We start from the raw sequence: 14451 nt of genomic DNA on the forward strand, positions 1-14451 counted from the left end.
GCCTGTGTTTTGTAATTGAAAGAAATAACTGTTTTATAACTAAAAAAAAAACAACCAAAAACCTACCAAAAGAAAAAAAAAAACAGAGAGAGGGAGAGATCCCTTTCTCTCCCCACCTTTTATCCTGTAAATCCTACTTGCTCTTTCACTGGAGAAAGGAAGAACCAGCCAGGAAGAATGGAGAGTGGGTGAAACACTCTCAGGTTTCTAAATGCACTCCCTGACACTGAATAACTGACCTAAAGCCATGACGTCTCTCCTTAGTTTGTTCAAATGAAAAGATTTTAATAGGAGCATCTTTAACTCTGGTTGGTATGCCATTGTTTTCACTAACCACTTCACAAGCCCAGGAGTCACAACAGGAGTGGCCAAGTGTTCCACTTGTACCTTCCCAGCAATGTGAACACAACAGGCTGCAATCTTAGCTATGGGAATACTATACAAATCCCTCTGCAGCCACTCATATCAGCAGTGATACTCTGTTCTGGGCTGCAAAACTTTCTCTTTGCTGTATTTCCACTGCAGGCCATCCATGGGAGGATGAGGGATGCAATGTTGGCAGCACTGTTCATGCAAAAGGCTGCTGTGAGTTTTCCTTGTTATCTCCAGCACCACTCACACCATAATTACTCTATCTCTACAGATTTTTAAAGAGGAGGTGTGATGATGAAAGGTTTTCCCTTTTCCTTTAATGCTCAGCTCTTTAATGGGCTCATCTCTGCAAGGAAAGCAGGTGTCCACATGCTAATTTTAAAGACAGGGAGAAAGAGGCATTAATGACAATTATTTTGCAGAAGTCTTCTGACTTCAGTCTCCTTGAAGGTCTTTCTGTTAGGGATGCTGAGCTCCTGCAGAAGACATTGACCATAACCCAAGTTTGAGATGTTCTTGTATAGAAAAAGCATTGAAAGTGTCTCCTTGATGGATACATGGGTGTGGAAACCTCTCAAATTAAATGCTGCTGCTGTAAAACCTATGTAGTCCTTCCCTGAGAGCACCAGCAGACTTCAGACCTTTAAATATTTGGGCATCCTAATTTACATCCCATACTGATTTTAGCTTTTTGCTACTAAAAGAAGCTTGATTCCTCTCATGTACCTTCTACCTCCACATTTCAGGACTGTGCTCTGACTCACCATGTCTGGTGCTGAAGGAGAAACCAGACTCAGCCACCCAGCAGCCACCTTCAAAGAGCTTGTGACTACAGCTGAGTGGAAACATTTTTCTATTTCCTATGAAAACACTCATGATCATTCCTCTTCTGCTTTTGGACTGAACTGAGATCTTTAGGAAATCACGTAGGAATGGAGCCAGGGAGAGAGGAAGAGAGCCAGAAGGGCACCTCCAAGGACAGCCACTATCTCCTCGGGCATTGCCCCCTCACACCAGCCGCTGAGGTAAAGCCTCCAACATCCCTACAAGTGCTGTAACTCTGGAGCTTCCTTTTTTGAGGAACTCTTGAGCTTCCATCTGTCTTTTAAAGTGGATTACTCTCATTTCACCCTGGTTTATTATTTATTACTTACTACAACATCCAGAAATTCCATCTGGGAACCATGAGATCTTTTCCAGTGAAAAACTAACCAAACTAGGAATTTTCCCTTAGAATTATTTGGCTTAACGAACTGTTATTTTCCAAGCAGCTCTGGGTGGGAGCCTCCTTCCCCCCAGGCCACGAGGGTTACAGAGAGGTCAGTGCCGAGCCACACTCTGTGAGTTGATACAATGCCCATCACAACAGACCCTGAGCATCTCCCCAGATGATCATCACCCTTCAGCCGAAGCAGCCAGGAATTATTTTGACTTTTTTTCCTTGCTGTTGCTAAGCTATTCTCACTGCTACTGTCATTCTTGGAAGCCAGAGGCAAAGAGCAGGACTCCCCTCCCAGAGTCTGGAGTTGCACAGACAAAAGCAGGAGCTTTACAATAGAAGGAGAATGAGAAGACCTTGTAGTTAAACCACGATAATGTCGTGGTGGTCAGTTGTCTGGAAGGGGTTTGTTTGGCACCAGAAATTTTTTAAGTGATGAGGCGTTTGGTGACGAGGCTTGGCTGAATCATTTCCTGCAGGAGTAAGTCCAGTAGTGGACAGCAGCTGAGAAATTTAGGTCCTTTTTGTTTTAGGTCAGTGCTGGCAGGATGCTGCTCCTCGAGAAGGACCACACAGCTGCAGAGGAGAAGCTTCATCCTCAGGACATTTTGCTCAATCCCACGCTCCCTGAGGAATATGAGCATCATCTCCAGCCTCTGGAAACAGGGTATGCTTGGGGAGATCCCAGAACATGTATTCATCCTGCAAAGTGAGAAGTGAAGAAGTTCTAGGGGTGATCCCCAAAGAGGAGAGGAGCACCAGTCCCCATTCACAACCTGTCACATATAAGAGAGCTATGAGGAAAGAATAGAATAGAATAGAATAGAATAGAATAGAATAGAATAGAATGTTTCAGTTGGAAGTGACCTACAATGACCATCTGCCAATCCGCACAGAGTCAGGAAGTGTTTGGGCTGAGGAAGGCTCACAAAGATGTGGTGTACAAACTCAGTGCCCTGAGAAAGCACTGTCAGAAAGTCAGATTAATTGATTAATTCTCTCCATTTGTGTCTATTGGTAAGGGCTAAAGCAATTTCTGTGCATGATTTTGCATGATATCCCTTCCCTTCCCTTCCCTTCCCTTCCCTTCCCTTCCCTTCCCTTCCCTTCCCTTCCCTTCCCTTCCCTTCCCTTCCCTTCCCTTCCCTTCCCTTCCCTTCCCTTCCCTTCCCTTCCCTTCCCTTCCCTCCCCTCCCCTCCCCTCCCCTCCCCTCCCCTCCCCTCCCCTCCCCTCCCCTCCCCTCCCCTCCCCTCCCCTCCCCTTCCCTTCCCCTCCCCTCCCCTCCCCTCCCCTTCCCTTCCCTTCCCTTCCCTTCCCACCATATTTCTACCACAAAACCAGGAACAAACACACCAATTTCCATGCCAAGCACGCAATTTTCTAATAAAACCTTTAAAGTTTTTGCAGATCCTCTGGCTTTTGTCTTTCCTTTTGACCATGAGCATCTACAAATCCTGGGTGCTCCCTTCGCCTTAGAGGTGGGACACCACACTCATCTTTGCCCATCGTGTGCCTGCACCTTTTTGCTTTGCCCTGGTGCTTTGTCCTTGCTTTCTTCTGTGAGTTTGAAGAGAAAGAGGAGCCACGGCACTGAGGAAGGGGATGAAGAAGAGAGCAGGAAAATCATGTGTCCCCAGAGCATGATCTCTTCTTACAGTGTGGTGAGCCAGCAGCAGTATAAAGTGAAATAACTTGTCACACATCAGCAATTGGTAAATAAACCAGTAATAAAAAAGTAGAAATAAATGGTACATTTTTGAGTTCAAAATTACTTATGATATCAATAATGCATATCGATAGAAGAAGGTGGTGGGCTGCAAGTCGGGCAATGCCCTTCAGGCAGCATCTTGTGCCCGTTAGGTCCAGAGGGCCCAAGGGGGGAAATTCTGAGGGTTCCCACGGGTGGAGATGGAAAGTAGAGACCCCACTGGAATGTGGGACTGCAGCATGAGGGGTCAGCACAAGTGAGACCCCCTTCCCAAACACCCCCAGTTCCCCACGCGGGGCTGCATGTCCCCTGTGTCCCTCGGGGTGTCAGCGCTGGGGATCCCCGGTGGCTCCCACCCAATGTCCCCTGTGTCCCTCGGGGTGCCAGCGCTGGGGATCCCCTGTGGCTCCCACCCAATGTCCCCTGTGCCCCTCGGGGTGTCAGCGCTGGGGATCCCGGTGGCTCCCACCCAATGTCCCCTGTGTCCCTCGGGGTGCCAGCGCTGGGGATCCCCTGTGGCTCCCACCCAATGTCCCCTGTGCCCCTCGGGGTGTCAGCGCTGGGGATCCCGCTGGCTCCCACCCAATGTCCCCTGTGTCCCTCGGGGTGTCACTGCTGGGGATCCCCTGTGGCTCCCACCCAATGTCCCCTGCGTCCCTCGGGGTGTCACTGCTGGAGATCCCCTGTGACACTCATCAACCCCCCCACATGTCCTCTGTGTCCCTCAGGGTGCCAGTCCTGGGGACCCCCGGGGACACTCCCACGCGGGGCGTGGCCTCCCATTCATAGTATATGTGACGTCACGGAAGGCGTGACCAATAGGAGCGGCGGGCTGGCCCCGCCCCCATGGTGCCACTGTTAAAGCGGCGCCGCCGCCGCCGCGCGTCCGTGCGAGCGTGTGTCCATCCATTCATCTCTTCCCCGCTCCAGCCTTCGTCCGTCCGTCCGTCCTCCCGAGCCATGAGGAGGCTCTTCCTGCTGCTGTGCAGCGCCGTGTCCTGCTGCATCGCGGCCGCGGAGGCGGCGCTGCCCGCGGCGGGAGGTGGGTGAGCGCGGTCCACGCGGGAGCGGGGGAGCCGCGGAGCGGGCGCGTCCCCCGGCGGGGCAGGCGGGTTCGGAGGCGCTTTGCTGACCCCTCTCTCCCGCGGGCTCGCAGATGGCAGCGCGGAGCGGGTGCCGGAGCAGAAGGCGCGGGTGAAGTTCGGTCTCCGCTCCTCGCCGGACGCCGGTGAGGATGGCTGTGCGCTCGCCATCGGCCAGCGGCAGTGCTTGGAGGACTGCAAGTTCAACGTGACAGCTAAAACCTTCTTCATCATTCACGGCTGGACGGTAAGCGTGAGGAATCCTGGGCACTGCTTAGTCTGCCCACTCAGAGAGAGCAAACTGCCCTGCAAATGGGCTGTGCCTCCAGAATATTATTTTCAGGAATTTCTTTGATTGACTCATCCCTGAAGGTGTTCAAGGCCGGGCTGGGTGGCACTTTGAACCACCTGGTCTAGTGGAACATGTCTCTGTTGATGGCAGGGGAGCTCAAACTAGAAAATCTTTAAGGTCCTTTCCTCCCCAAACCGTTTTAGAATTCTATGAATATAGGAATTTGGAAAAAGTTTTCATGTTCTGAGCACAATGATCTCTTAAAAGATGCACCTCTATTGAGATCTCTGGAGCAAAGTGTTCAGGGTCAGGCTTAGAAACTCTGAAATCACCCAACTCATTCATAACTGCTCAAGATCACTTCCTAGCTGTACAATGTGAACATGGGACTAAAATCCAACTGAGTGACCACTGTGAATGTGACACTTGACTTGACAGGCACGTGTATAGCCCTTCTGTAATCATAGCTGAGCGCCCAGTCTGCTATGTGCACTCCTTGATAAAGAAACAAGAGGGCATGCAGACTTTATCAAGGTTTTTAATTCTGCATTTGGTAAGGCTGAGTGTGTGGCACTCAGGGGGCTTATCAGCTCTGCCAGGGCTTATGCAAACTGCACTGCCAGGTCTGGTGAATAATTTTGCAATCCATCAGAATTTCTTGAGAAAAAGTGAGATAAGGTGGCACGTAACAAATGCCTCTTCCTCCTGCCCTAGAAGGCAAGTGGATAATTACAGCCAGAGTCTCTCAAAACCTGTTTTTCTTACTCCGTTGCATGCATGCTCTTACTGCATCGCTGAGAGGTAGTGGGGCCTGTAGAGGAGCAGCATGCAGCTGGAGCAGCGAATGTAAATGACTTGCAAATAACTTGACTGTGGATGTGTCATCTTGGTCCTGCGAGCTGGAAACTGACACCTGAATCTCTTTCTAGATGAGTGGCATGTTCGAAACCTGGCTTGACAGCTTGGTGTCCGCTCTGCAGGAGAGGGAGAAGGATGCCAACGTGGTCGTGGTGGACTGGCTCCCTCTTGCCCACCAGCTCTACACTGATGCTGTGAACAACACGCAGATTGTTGGAAAAACCATAGCGAGGTTGCTTGACTGGTTACAGGTAGTGCAAACTGAGAGCAGCCTCTGTTGTAATGCTCTTGCATTGAGGGACTGTTGCACAAGGCTGCTGAGCGCTCACCAGCAGGGCAGGCTGTGCTGTAACACCCAGCCCAGGGCTTGGCCAGGTGATGGCTCATAGCTGCAGTGCTGCTGCCCTGCCTCCCTGGAGATACTGCCTCGGGTGAGGCGTGCTCGGGTCAGCGGTGCTGAAGGGCAGCTCAGATTTGGGAGTGCTGCCTGGGCAATGTGGGCTCGGGCGTTCAGAGCCAGCACTGGCCTGGCAGGAGGCGGGGAAGGAGGAGAGGTCCATGGTGCTGCACTTGGCACCTGAGGCCATGGCTGAGTCTGCTGGCAGCTCCCAGGGGAAAGTTTTCTTCTTGGTGATAAAGGATGTCATAACTGAGGCTGGAACACGGGTAAACCACGAGTGCCATCCAGACCGTTCCGCTTGTCTTGATGAAATACAAAACGAAGTGTGCTTATCTGCCCCCTCCCACCAATCCCTTCTTGGAACTGGACTTTATATTCCCACAGACAGAAGCAGCACCAGATGCCATGACAGAGAGGGGATCAAACTCTCATATTTTCTTTTCCTTGCAGGAGAACACCCTCTTCAAGCTTGAGAATGTCCACCTGATTGGGTACAGCCTGGGTGCCCACGTCGCTGGCTTTGCTGGCAACCACGTCCATGGCACTATAGGCAGAATTACAGGCAAGTGGCTTTTTAAGCATTTTTTCAAGCAGTCTCTCCCCTGTCCTTCCTGGCAGTGAGTTTCCCCGAAGAGGCTCGTTTCCTGTGTTGCTACAATGTTGTTTTGGTGTTATTCTTCCAGAAATGACAAGTTTTCTGCTTGTGGCAGCAGTGGAAAGCACAGGCCTCCTCACATCAATTATAGCAAGGTTTCAATGTAAAAACTTTACCCGGGACAAACTGGTCCTGGGTTTGTTTGAATTTAAATGTGGGTTCAAAACAAGTCCAGCTCAAGCTCCTACTATCCAAATGCTATTCCTCTCAGTGATAGTGTTTTGTAATTACAGCTCATAAACTAATGGAGGTGAGAGCTATTGGGTGCTGTTTGTCCCAGAGGATGTCTGATTAAAAAAAAAAAAAAACAACTGTAAACCCTCATTCTGGAAATATCTGAAGAGTTTGCTTCCAGCTCCAGAGGAAAGCTGATTTCAACATGTGAGGACTTAGGGCATAGTACAAGGAGTTGCATTAAGGATTTACATGTGACACTGGCAGTGATAATTCCATATAGCCTAGCAATAAATGTCTGTATTTAATTAATCAGGGGAAAAAAAATCACCTAACGGTCAAGTTGTAGAAATGCTCTGGAGTGCAGCTTCTGGTTGGGAGTGAGGCTCAGGAGTTAACAGAGCATCCCAAACCCACCATGGGATCTCAATGCAGGTATTTCTTGGCTGCTGCTTCAATTGTGTTAGTCCCTCCATATGTGCAGTCTGAAAACAGACTAAATGTCACTAAGGCAGTTTTGCTGCCAGCTGTTCCTGGGGTGTTAAACCTCTTCTGGTGTTTGGAGCTGCCTCTTGGATCATCTCTTCACCATGGTGAAGGCTCTTAGCTTCCAGCAGGAAATCTGATCATGGTGCTGCTATTGGGTTGTGCTGCCCCAAAAGTGGAGAGGGGCATCTTTATTTGTCCCCTCAGTGAGCCCATGGTGAAGACATCTTGAAGGACAATACCAGGAATGAGGCTGGGACTGTCTGTGTATCAGGTGGTGAGGAGACCTGCCAGCAGCAGGCTTCTGGCTATATTCTGTATGAAATAGCCCAATTTCTTACCTGGCCCCTTGTGTTCTGTCTCTGACTCCAGGCTTGGATCCTGCTGGCCCCATGTTTGAAGGAGTGGACCCCAGCAGGCGCCTCTCCCCCGATGATGCCAACTTTGTGGATGTCCTTCACACCTACACCAGGGAAACACTGGGTGTTAGCATTGGGATCCAGATGCCTGTGGGCCACCTTGACATCTACCCCAACGGGGGAGACTTCCAGCCTGGCTGTGGCCTAAGTGATGTCTTGGGAGCCATTGCCTATGGGAGTAAGTTCTCTTTAATCTTTTGCCTCTGGTCAGTGTAGACTTCTCACAAATAGACTTGGGTTGATGGAAAGAAAACCATTTTTTCCTTCTAAACTGTCTATACTTCTGGAGATAGTTGCTAGAAACTATAAATGCTTTTAACAATGAAGCACATTCTCACTCCAACACCTGATCATAATCTGTGGTCTTATGTTGGGACTAGGATCCTCTTAAAGCTCTTCATGGGAGGGACTAAGTGAGCATCTCCCACTAACCTCCTGAATTGCAGCTGTTGGAAAACTGTTTGAGTTTGTCCCTGCTCTGCTGGGCTGCAGAAAGGCACAGCTCACTTTATCTTATGGGCTGCTTAAACCAAGTGTGTCCCTTGCAACTCTGCCTCTCCAGCAATTGGTGAAGTTGTCAAATGCGAGCACGAGCGGTCTGTGCACCTCTTTGTGGACTCCCTGGTGAACCAGGACAAGCAGAGCTTCGCGTTCCAGTGCACCGACTCCAGTCGCTTCAAGAAGGGCATCTGCCTGAGCTGCCGCAAGAACCGCTGCAACGGCATCGGCTACAACGCGCGCCGCATCCGGCACAAGAGGAACAGCAAGATGTACCTGAAAACCAGGGCTGACATGCCCTTCAAAGGTAGGCTGGTAGGCTTCCCCTCCCAGCAGGAGCACTGTGGGAGCAGCCTCCCTGAGTCAGTGTGGGGAAGGAGGCAGAGGTGGAGGAGCAGCATCGCCCCAAAGCTGGGCAGCTCCAGCTGCTGCTCTGCTGGCACCCGGCTGCACTGCTGTGCTGTGCCATCACTGTACTCCTTCCTCCCCGTGGAATCCACCCACAACAACACTCTGCCTTTTGAGCAGGGCTGCAGTTACCTGCTGTGCTTGCAAAACTCAGCCTCAGAGCAATGTAAGGTTTGGGGAGCTGTCCCCAGGGTGGGCCTGCTGCTGCTGTTGTGTGAAGCTCAAATTTGTAATCAGTAAGGGCAGGAAAAGGTGATCAGAGCTGTCTCACTAAAGGAAGGGTCTGGTCTTTGCTAGCCAACACTATTTCACACAGAGCAGTGCTGAGCAATGTTTCTTTCAGCACAGCTGGTTCCATCTCTGCTCTCCCCTCTCTCTCCAGTCTACCACTACCAGATGAAAATGCACGTCTTCAGCTATAAGGGCTTGGGAGAGGTTGATCCCACCTTCTCTGTCACCCTCCATGGCACCAATGGAGACTCTGAGCCCCTCTCTTTAGAAATGTAAGTAATCTGTCCTTTGTGTTTTTACCTACGTATGAAGGCCACAGGGACTACACAGGATGGCAGAATTCTTTTTCTTCTGCTAACACTGGTGTTGCATCCCAGCCTAGCAGCCTCACTTCATCACCTTTCCAAAAAGCTTTTCACTCAGTAGCTTAATTACAATTTATTATTGGATGAATTGAGAACACTTTAATGTGCCCAGTCCCATGTTAGCCTTCACGGCTCATTACTTTTTTGTGTGTGATTTTTTTTTTTTAATGGTTGGTTGGTTTGGTTTTGCCCTCCACCATTTGGACGTAGTCTGAAATGTCTCTGGAGGCACTGCCGACCTCACTTAGCCTCTCCCAAAGGAAAGAGCAGGCACAAACCCCACCTTTGAGCTACGGAAGGATGACCAAGCTAAGCACACACTGCGTTGTGTGGAGCCAGCTATCTGAGCTCCTGTCAGTGCAATCAGTAATTAACTGGTGACAGTTGAACGTGCAGCACTTGATAAGCTGCAGGGGCTCTGTTAAACTCCTGGCATGGAACAAAGGAGCAGCTGGCATGCTTCCATAAGTTAAAAATGCCAAGTCTCTGCCTCTCTTCCAGGCTTGATCTAATTGGCCTAAACGCTACCAACACCTTCCTGGTCTATACTGAGGAGGACATGGGTGAACTTCTGAAAATAAAGCTCACCTGGGAGGGGACGTCTCAGTCGTGGTATGATCTGTGGAAAGAGCTGAGGAGCTACTGGTACAGGCCTGTGAATTCCTCCCAGGAGCTCCACATCAGACGAATACGTGTGAAATCTGGGGAAACACAACAGAGGTAATAGTTGTGCTAGGCTGCATGTGAACTGACCTGAAGCTTCAACCCAGAGCCCAGGGAAAAAACCCAGTGTTTTGAATGTAGCTGGTATCCTGGGCTGCCTTCCTTTTTGGTGTCACCAGCTATTGCTCCCTCGTGCTGTAGCAGAGCAGGTTACTGTCCAGCACGAGGCTGCAAACAGGCTTTAAGCAAAACGAGTCACCACAGAGCAGATTTGGAGCTTTATTTTGATAGTGTGGGGTCCACTGGGGACTAAATTAACATGCTTCAAGGTGGTTTAGATTGTACCTGAAGTGTTAAAGTACTGAGCACCAAAAGTACTGAAAGATGGATGGTCATGGCTATTATTGACAGGCTCAATGTGCTGAATAGGTACAACCAGCAGGGCCTAAAACTGCAACCAGTAACATGGTGACACCAACCCCTCAAATTCTGCATTGCTCCTTCTGGAGCAATGGGATCTGGCAGGGGGGTTGGAACTAGGTGATTTTTTAAGGGCCTTTCTAAACCCAACCCATACCCGTGGATCATAGAATTGACCATATAATTTTAGTGGAAGGCTCTCTACCATGGCAGGGATGATTTTTAACGTCTCATCCCACCCAAACCATTCTCTGATTCTATGATTCTCTGCAAATGGAAAGTTACCTGAGCATCCAAAAATTGTTAAAGCTCCCAAGCATGTAGCACGGTGCTCCCACACCTTCTGTTAATGTTGTTCTGAAGGTAACCCAGATCTGTCAAAGAGCAGCAGTTGACATTGATGATTTCCCATTGATGATTTTAACATGTTTCTCAGTGCTTTAAATAAGCATCACCTGTCATCTGTAAGGTATTCTGCATCCTGGCTTCTATGAAACATAGGGGTAGTAGAAGCAAAGATCCCCAGTTAAAATATTGAAGTAGGAAATAAAACAGCAACTCAAGGGGCTGATGGTGTATCAAGATGTTCTGTGGGATGGATGGCTAATCAAACAACTTGTCCTAGAATAAGCTGCAGTCCGTATTACCTGCTAATTGTTAATCATGAGACAGCAAGTACCTTGACTTCTGTGTCCTCCTCTTCCTCCTCCTCCTAGGTTTGCTTTCTGTGTGGAGGACTCACAGTTAACCAGTATATCTCCTGGCAAAGAGCTCTGGTTTGTGAAGTGCACAGAGGAATGGCAGAAAAGGTATGGAAATCAGTCAGCAGAAATTCTGTATGATGCATGTGGCTTGGCTGGGATGAGTGGAACCTTCTCATTGTGTTTTTAGCTCCTGCTACCTCTTTTTCTTTTAAAAAAGATAAGAAATCCTAGCCTAAGATTCACAGCTATCAGATTTAATTTTTTAATATTACCTACTATTGCTAAGTAGGTGATATTATTCTCCCTTCTGACCTTGGATTGTCATCTTATGCCTTTACATCTTTACAGCCAAACAGGTGTATCACAGTCCTTGCTCCTAATTGTGGTAGGTGCTAAAGTCAGGTGCCACCAAAGCCCCAGATCTGTGCAATAGTGGAAAGGTAACTAAGAGTCATTTATTAAGTGCCCTGTAAAACAGGGGGAAGCTGGGAGAAGTGCAGGGCATTTCCTCAAAGTCTGGTGGAAGACCTTGAGCTGCCAAGAAATCACTTGGTTAAACTTTGAGCTCAGCTGCATGAGGAAGAGTCAGGTGAGGAGTTGACATGGTTTTACAGCCCTGAGTCCTGCAGCTTCATCTCCAGGCCTGCTGATCTCCTCTGGTTCAGGAGAGTGCCACTGCCAAAGCAGCTCAGGCTTGTTTAACCTCTGGGGCACTTCCCAGACACACAGAACAGTCCTCAGAGCATGACTTCCAGAAAGTCTGGTCCCAGCAGTGACAACCTGATTGCCTTGGATGCCTCTGGTCATGTTTTGAATGAATTCCTGTTCATTTGACTAAATGATACTTTCATTTGGAATTAGCCCTTCCTTTTGCCCTCTCTTAAATTTCATTTTGTAGACTTGGAGCTTTGTTCCTTCTAATCCAGAGGCCAAAGTGCTTGTTAGGGCTAGCAGAGCTGCGTGGAAATCAAGCTTAGCACAGCCTTCCTGGGCAGCAGAACTCAGCTCAGAAATGTGAGCTGGTCCCATTCCAGGTTTGGCAGAAACCAGCAAGCTGTGCTATGCACGGTAGCAAACAATTCTGTGAATGAAACCCCTGTGCAAGAACTTGTTGCTCTGCCACAAGTCTCGAAAGATCGAGTAAACATTCCTGCAGGTACAATAAAAGGCTGTTTTGATATGCTACTTGGTAACCCCCATAAAACTGAATTGCTGGCAGATGTGCCCTTCCTCCTTTCTCGTGCAGTACAGCTTGTGCACGAGGCTGAGGAGTTGAGCTCAGCTCCTGCACACCATTTTTTCTAGGAAATGATCCTTCCTTCCAGAAATCATGAGTGATTACTTGCTGTTCAGCTGTTTCTGCCAAGTCAGTGCAATACTATAGTTCCCTCCTTAGAGATTGAGCCTGCAAACATCTGTCCATCCCAAATGGAGCTGCACAGGCAGGGTCTAGCTCAAGCCCTGTAATTTCTGCTTGCAGCCTGCATAATGTCTGCTGCAGTCTCTCCCTGCTTAGCTACTGGGCAAAGTGCAGCTTTGGCAGAATAAAACACCAGCCTGTGCTGTCCAAACCTGTTCTTGGCGTTCCATAAGTTCTCAGCAATCCTTCATTACTCCTCTTAACTTCTGCATTTAACTAGGTGTCTTTTTTGCTGTCTGTTTTCCCCAGGTCTGTCTCAAATCTGCTCTGAAGGCTCCCCTAAAGACTCACAGCCAAGCAACCTAGATGCATGAAGACCACGCAGGTGGCAAGATGCTCTGGGAGAAACCTGGCTTGGTAGCACTTAAAGAAACTGGCTCTTCAGGACAAAACATCTTGGATTGGATGCAAGAAACTGAAGAGCAATTGATGAACCATGGTCCTAGACCTAAAATAACTAAAACTCCATTTTCCCTTTCCTGAGAAGCCTGGTTTGTGCATTTAACCTTACCTTGATCTGTTACACGCCGCATTTTCCCTTCCCTGCTCCCATTAACCAGGACTATGGATGAGATCTTCACAGACTGAGACCTCAGCAATGATCTTCTGGTCTGCCTGCCAGTGGAGTTGAGAAGACAAATAACCAAGCTAACTGCCCATCAGACTGTGGGTGACAGAGCTGCCAAGAACAAATTAGCACCTAGGGTAGGGGTTACCATGGTCCTGTAGCACTGTGGGCTCTGGGAAGGTGAGACCAGCACAGGTCAGGTGTGTGGGGTTGTCCAGGGAAGGGCTGGGGATAAGCACAATGCCACTTAACTTCAAGTTGTCCTTTGCTTGCCTTAAAAATAATCCGTTCTGGTACTGAAATGTCTGTTTTCCTGACATATGGCCTCATAAGGAGGCAGAGCTCTGTCCTCCCTGTGCCTGGGGCAGGACATGGTGCAGGTGGTGGTGGTGGTGGCAGCTGCTCCTCCATGCCTGGTCAGTGTCTGCAGCGGGGCTGCCCCGTCCCATGTGGGGATCCCTTTTTAAGGGGCAAAGAGGATCTGCCCTTGTTCTGAGCACAGGGATGGAGGAAGGCAGTGCACCGTGCTGCTTCGGGAGAGCTTTGCACCACTCCTTTTAACCTCTGAGAACAGAAGGTTCACCTCTGCTCAGAAGCTGTTGTAGCACCAATGCATAATTAAGACCTTATTTTTGAGTGCCAAACATCCTGCCCTCAACTGTCACAACACCCCAGTTGCATTCCCTGGTCCCAGGTGATCTTGGCTTTGCTTTGAGTTGGACAGACTCTGCAGCTGTCCTGTTTGTTACAGAAGAGTGGGCCTTGTCAGTTGGTGAAATAGGTTTTGTTTTGGTTGCTTGCTTTTGGCTTTTATTTCTTTTTCTTTTTTTTTTTTTTTTACTTTCTGGAAGGAAAATTGATATAACAACCCTTGAGCTTTTGGCATGCAGAAAGGCAATCTCAAAAATGGTGTTGCCAGGTGGTGCACTGAGTTCTGAAGTCTTAGCAAGTCTTTCTGAGGCCTGCAAATCTCTTCAGTTTTTGTAGAGCTTCACTCCAACCAAAGCAAGCACATTTGGGGATATTTTTTTCATGGTTTTATGCAAAGACTTCAAAAACAGAAGCCTTTGGTATCTGTGAGTTGTTGCCATGCCATATTAGAGAAGTTTCAAAGCCCTATTTGTATATTGTGGTTTTTGTATGACTTAAAACATAATTTATTTCTCATATTGTATATATGTAAAATTTTAAACATTTTGGTTTTGAGTAACAGTTTTTATGAGCCTTGAGATAAAAATAAAGGGCTTCGTAAAAATCAGTGAAGTCTTGTTATTGATGACAGAACCATTTAGGTTGGAAAGACCCTCCAAGAACACTGAGTTCAAACTTGTCCCCGGCACTGCCAGGGCCACCACTGACCCCTGTCCCCAAGTGCCACATCCTCATGGCTCAAAGGATGGGGATTCCACCACTGCTCTGGGCAGCTGTGCCAGGGCAAGACAACCCTTTCCATGAAATTTTCCCTAATTTCCAGCCTAAACCTTCCCTGTCCCAGCCTGAGGCCGTTC

General features: G+C 48.7%; 1 protein-coding gene across 1 annotated transcript; it reads left to right on the forward strand.

Annotated features, from left to right (window-relative positions):
- The first annotated feature begins 4160 nt into the window (after positions 1–4160).
- On the forward strand, positions 4161–14201 carry LIPG (lipase G, endothelial type). Its single transcript, XM_071425853.1, has 10 exons — positions 4161–4342; positions 4457–4629; positions 5604–5783; positions 6383–6494; positions 7620–7844; positions 8229–8471; positions 8955–9075; positions 9670–9888; positions 10968–11060; positions 12625–14201. The coding sequence occupies exons 1-10, from the start codon at positions 4261–4263 to the stop codon at positions 12644–12646; spliced, it is 1470 nt and encodes a 489-aa protein (XP_071281954.1). The 5' UTR covers positions 4161–4260; the 3' UTR covers positions 12647–14201.
- The last annotated feature ends 250 nt before the right edge of the window (positions 14202–14451 follow it).

The sequence above is a fragment of the Agelaius tricolor genome, unplaced genomic scaffold (genome assembly GCF_023055355.1).
Source record: "Agelaius tricolor isolate 1412-34295 unplaced genomic scaffold, bAgeTri1.0.p SCAF_4, whole genome shotgun sequence".
NCBI lineage: Eukaryota > Metazoa > Chordata > Aves > Passeriformes > Icteridae > Agelaius > Agelaius tricolor.

Coding starts and splice junctions, on each gene's coding strand:
- LIPG (XM_071425853.1), top strand. CDS start 4,261: ATGAGGAGGCTCTTCCTGCTGCTGTGCAGCGCCGTGTCCTGCTGCATC. Junction 4,343..4,456: donor GGCGCTGCCCGCGGCGGGAG/GTGGGTGAGCGC, acceptor GCGGGCTCGCAG/ATGGCAGCGCGGAGCGGGTG. Junction 7,845..8,228: donor GGGAGCCATTGCCTATGGGA/GTAAGTTCTCTT, acceptor CTGCCTCTCCAG/CAATTGGTGAAGTTGTCAAA.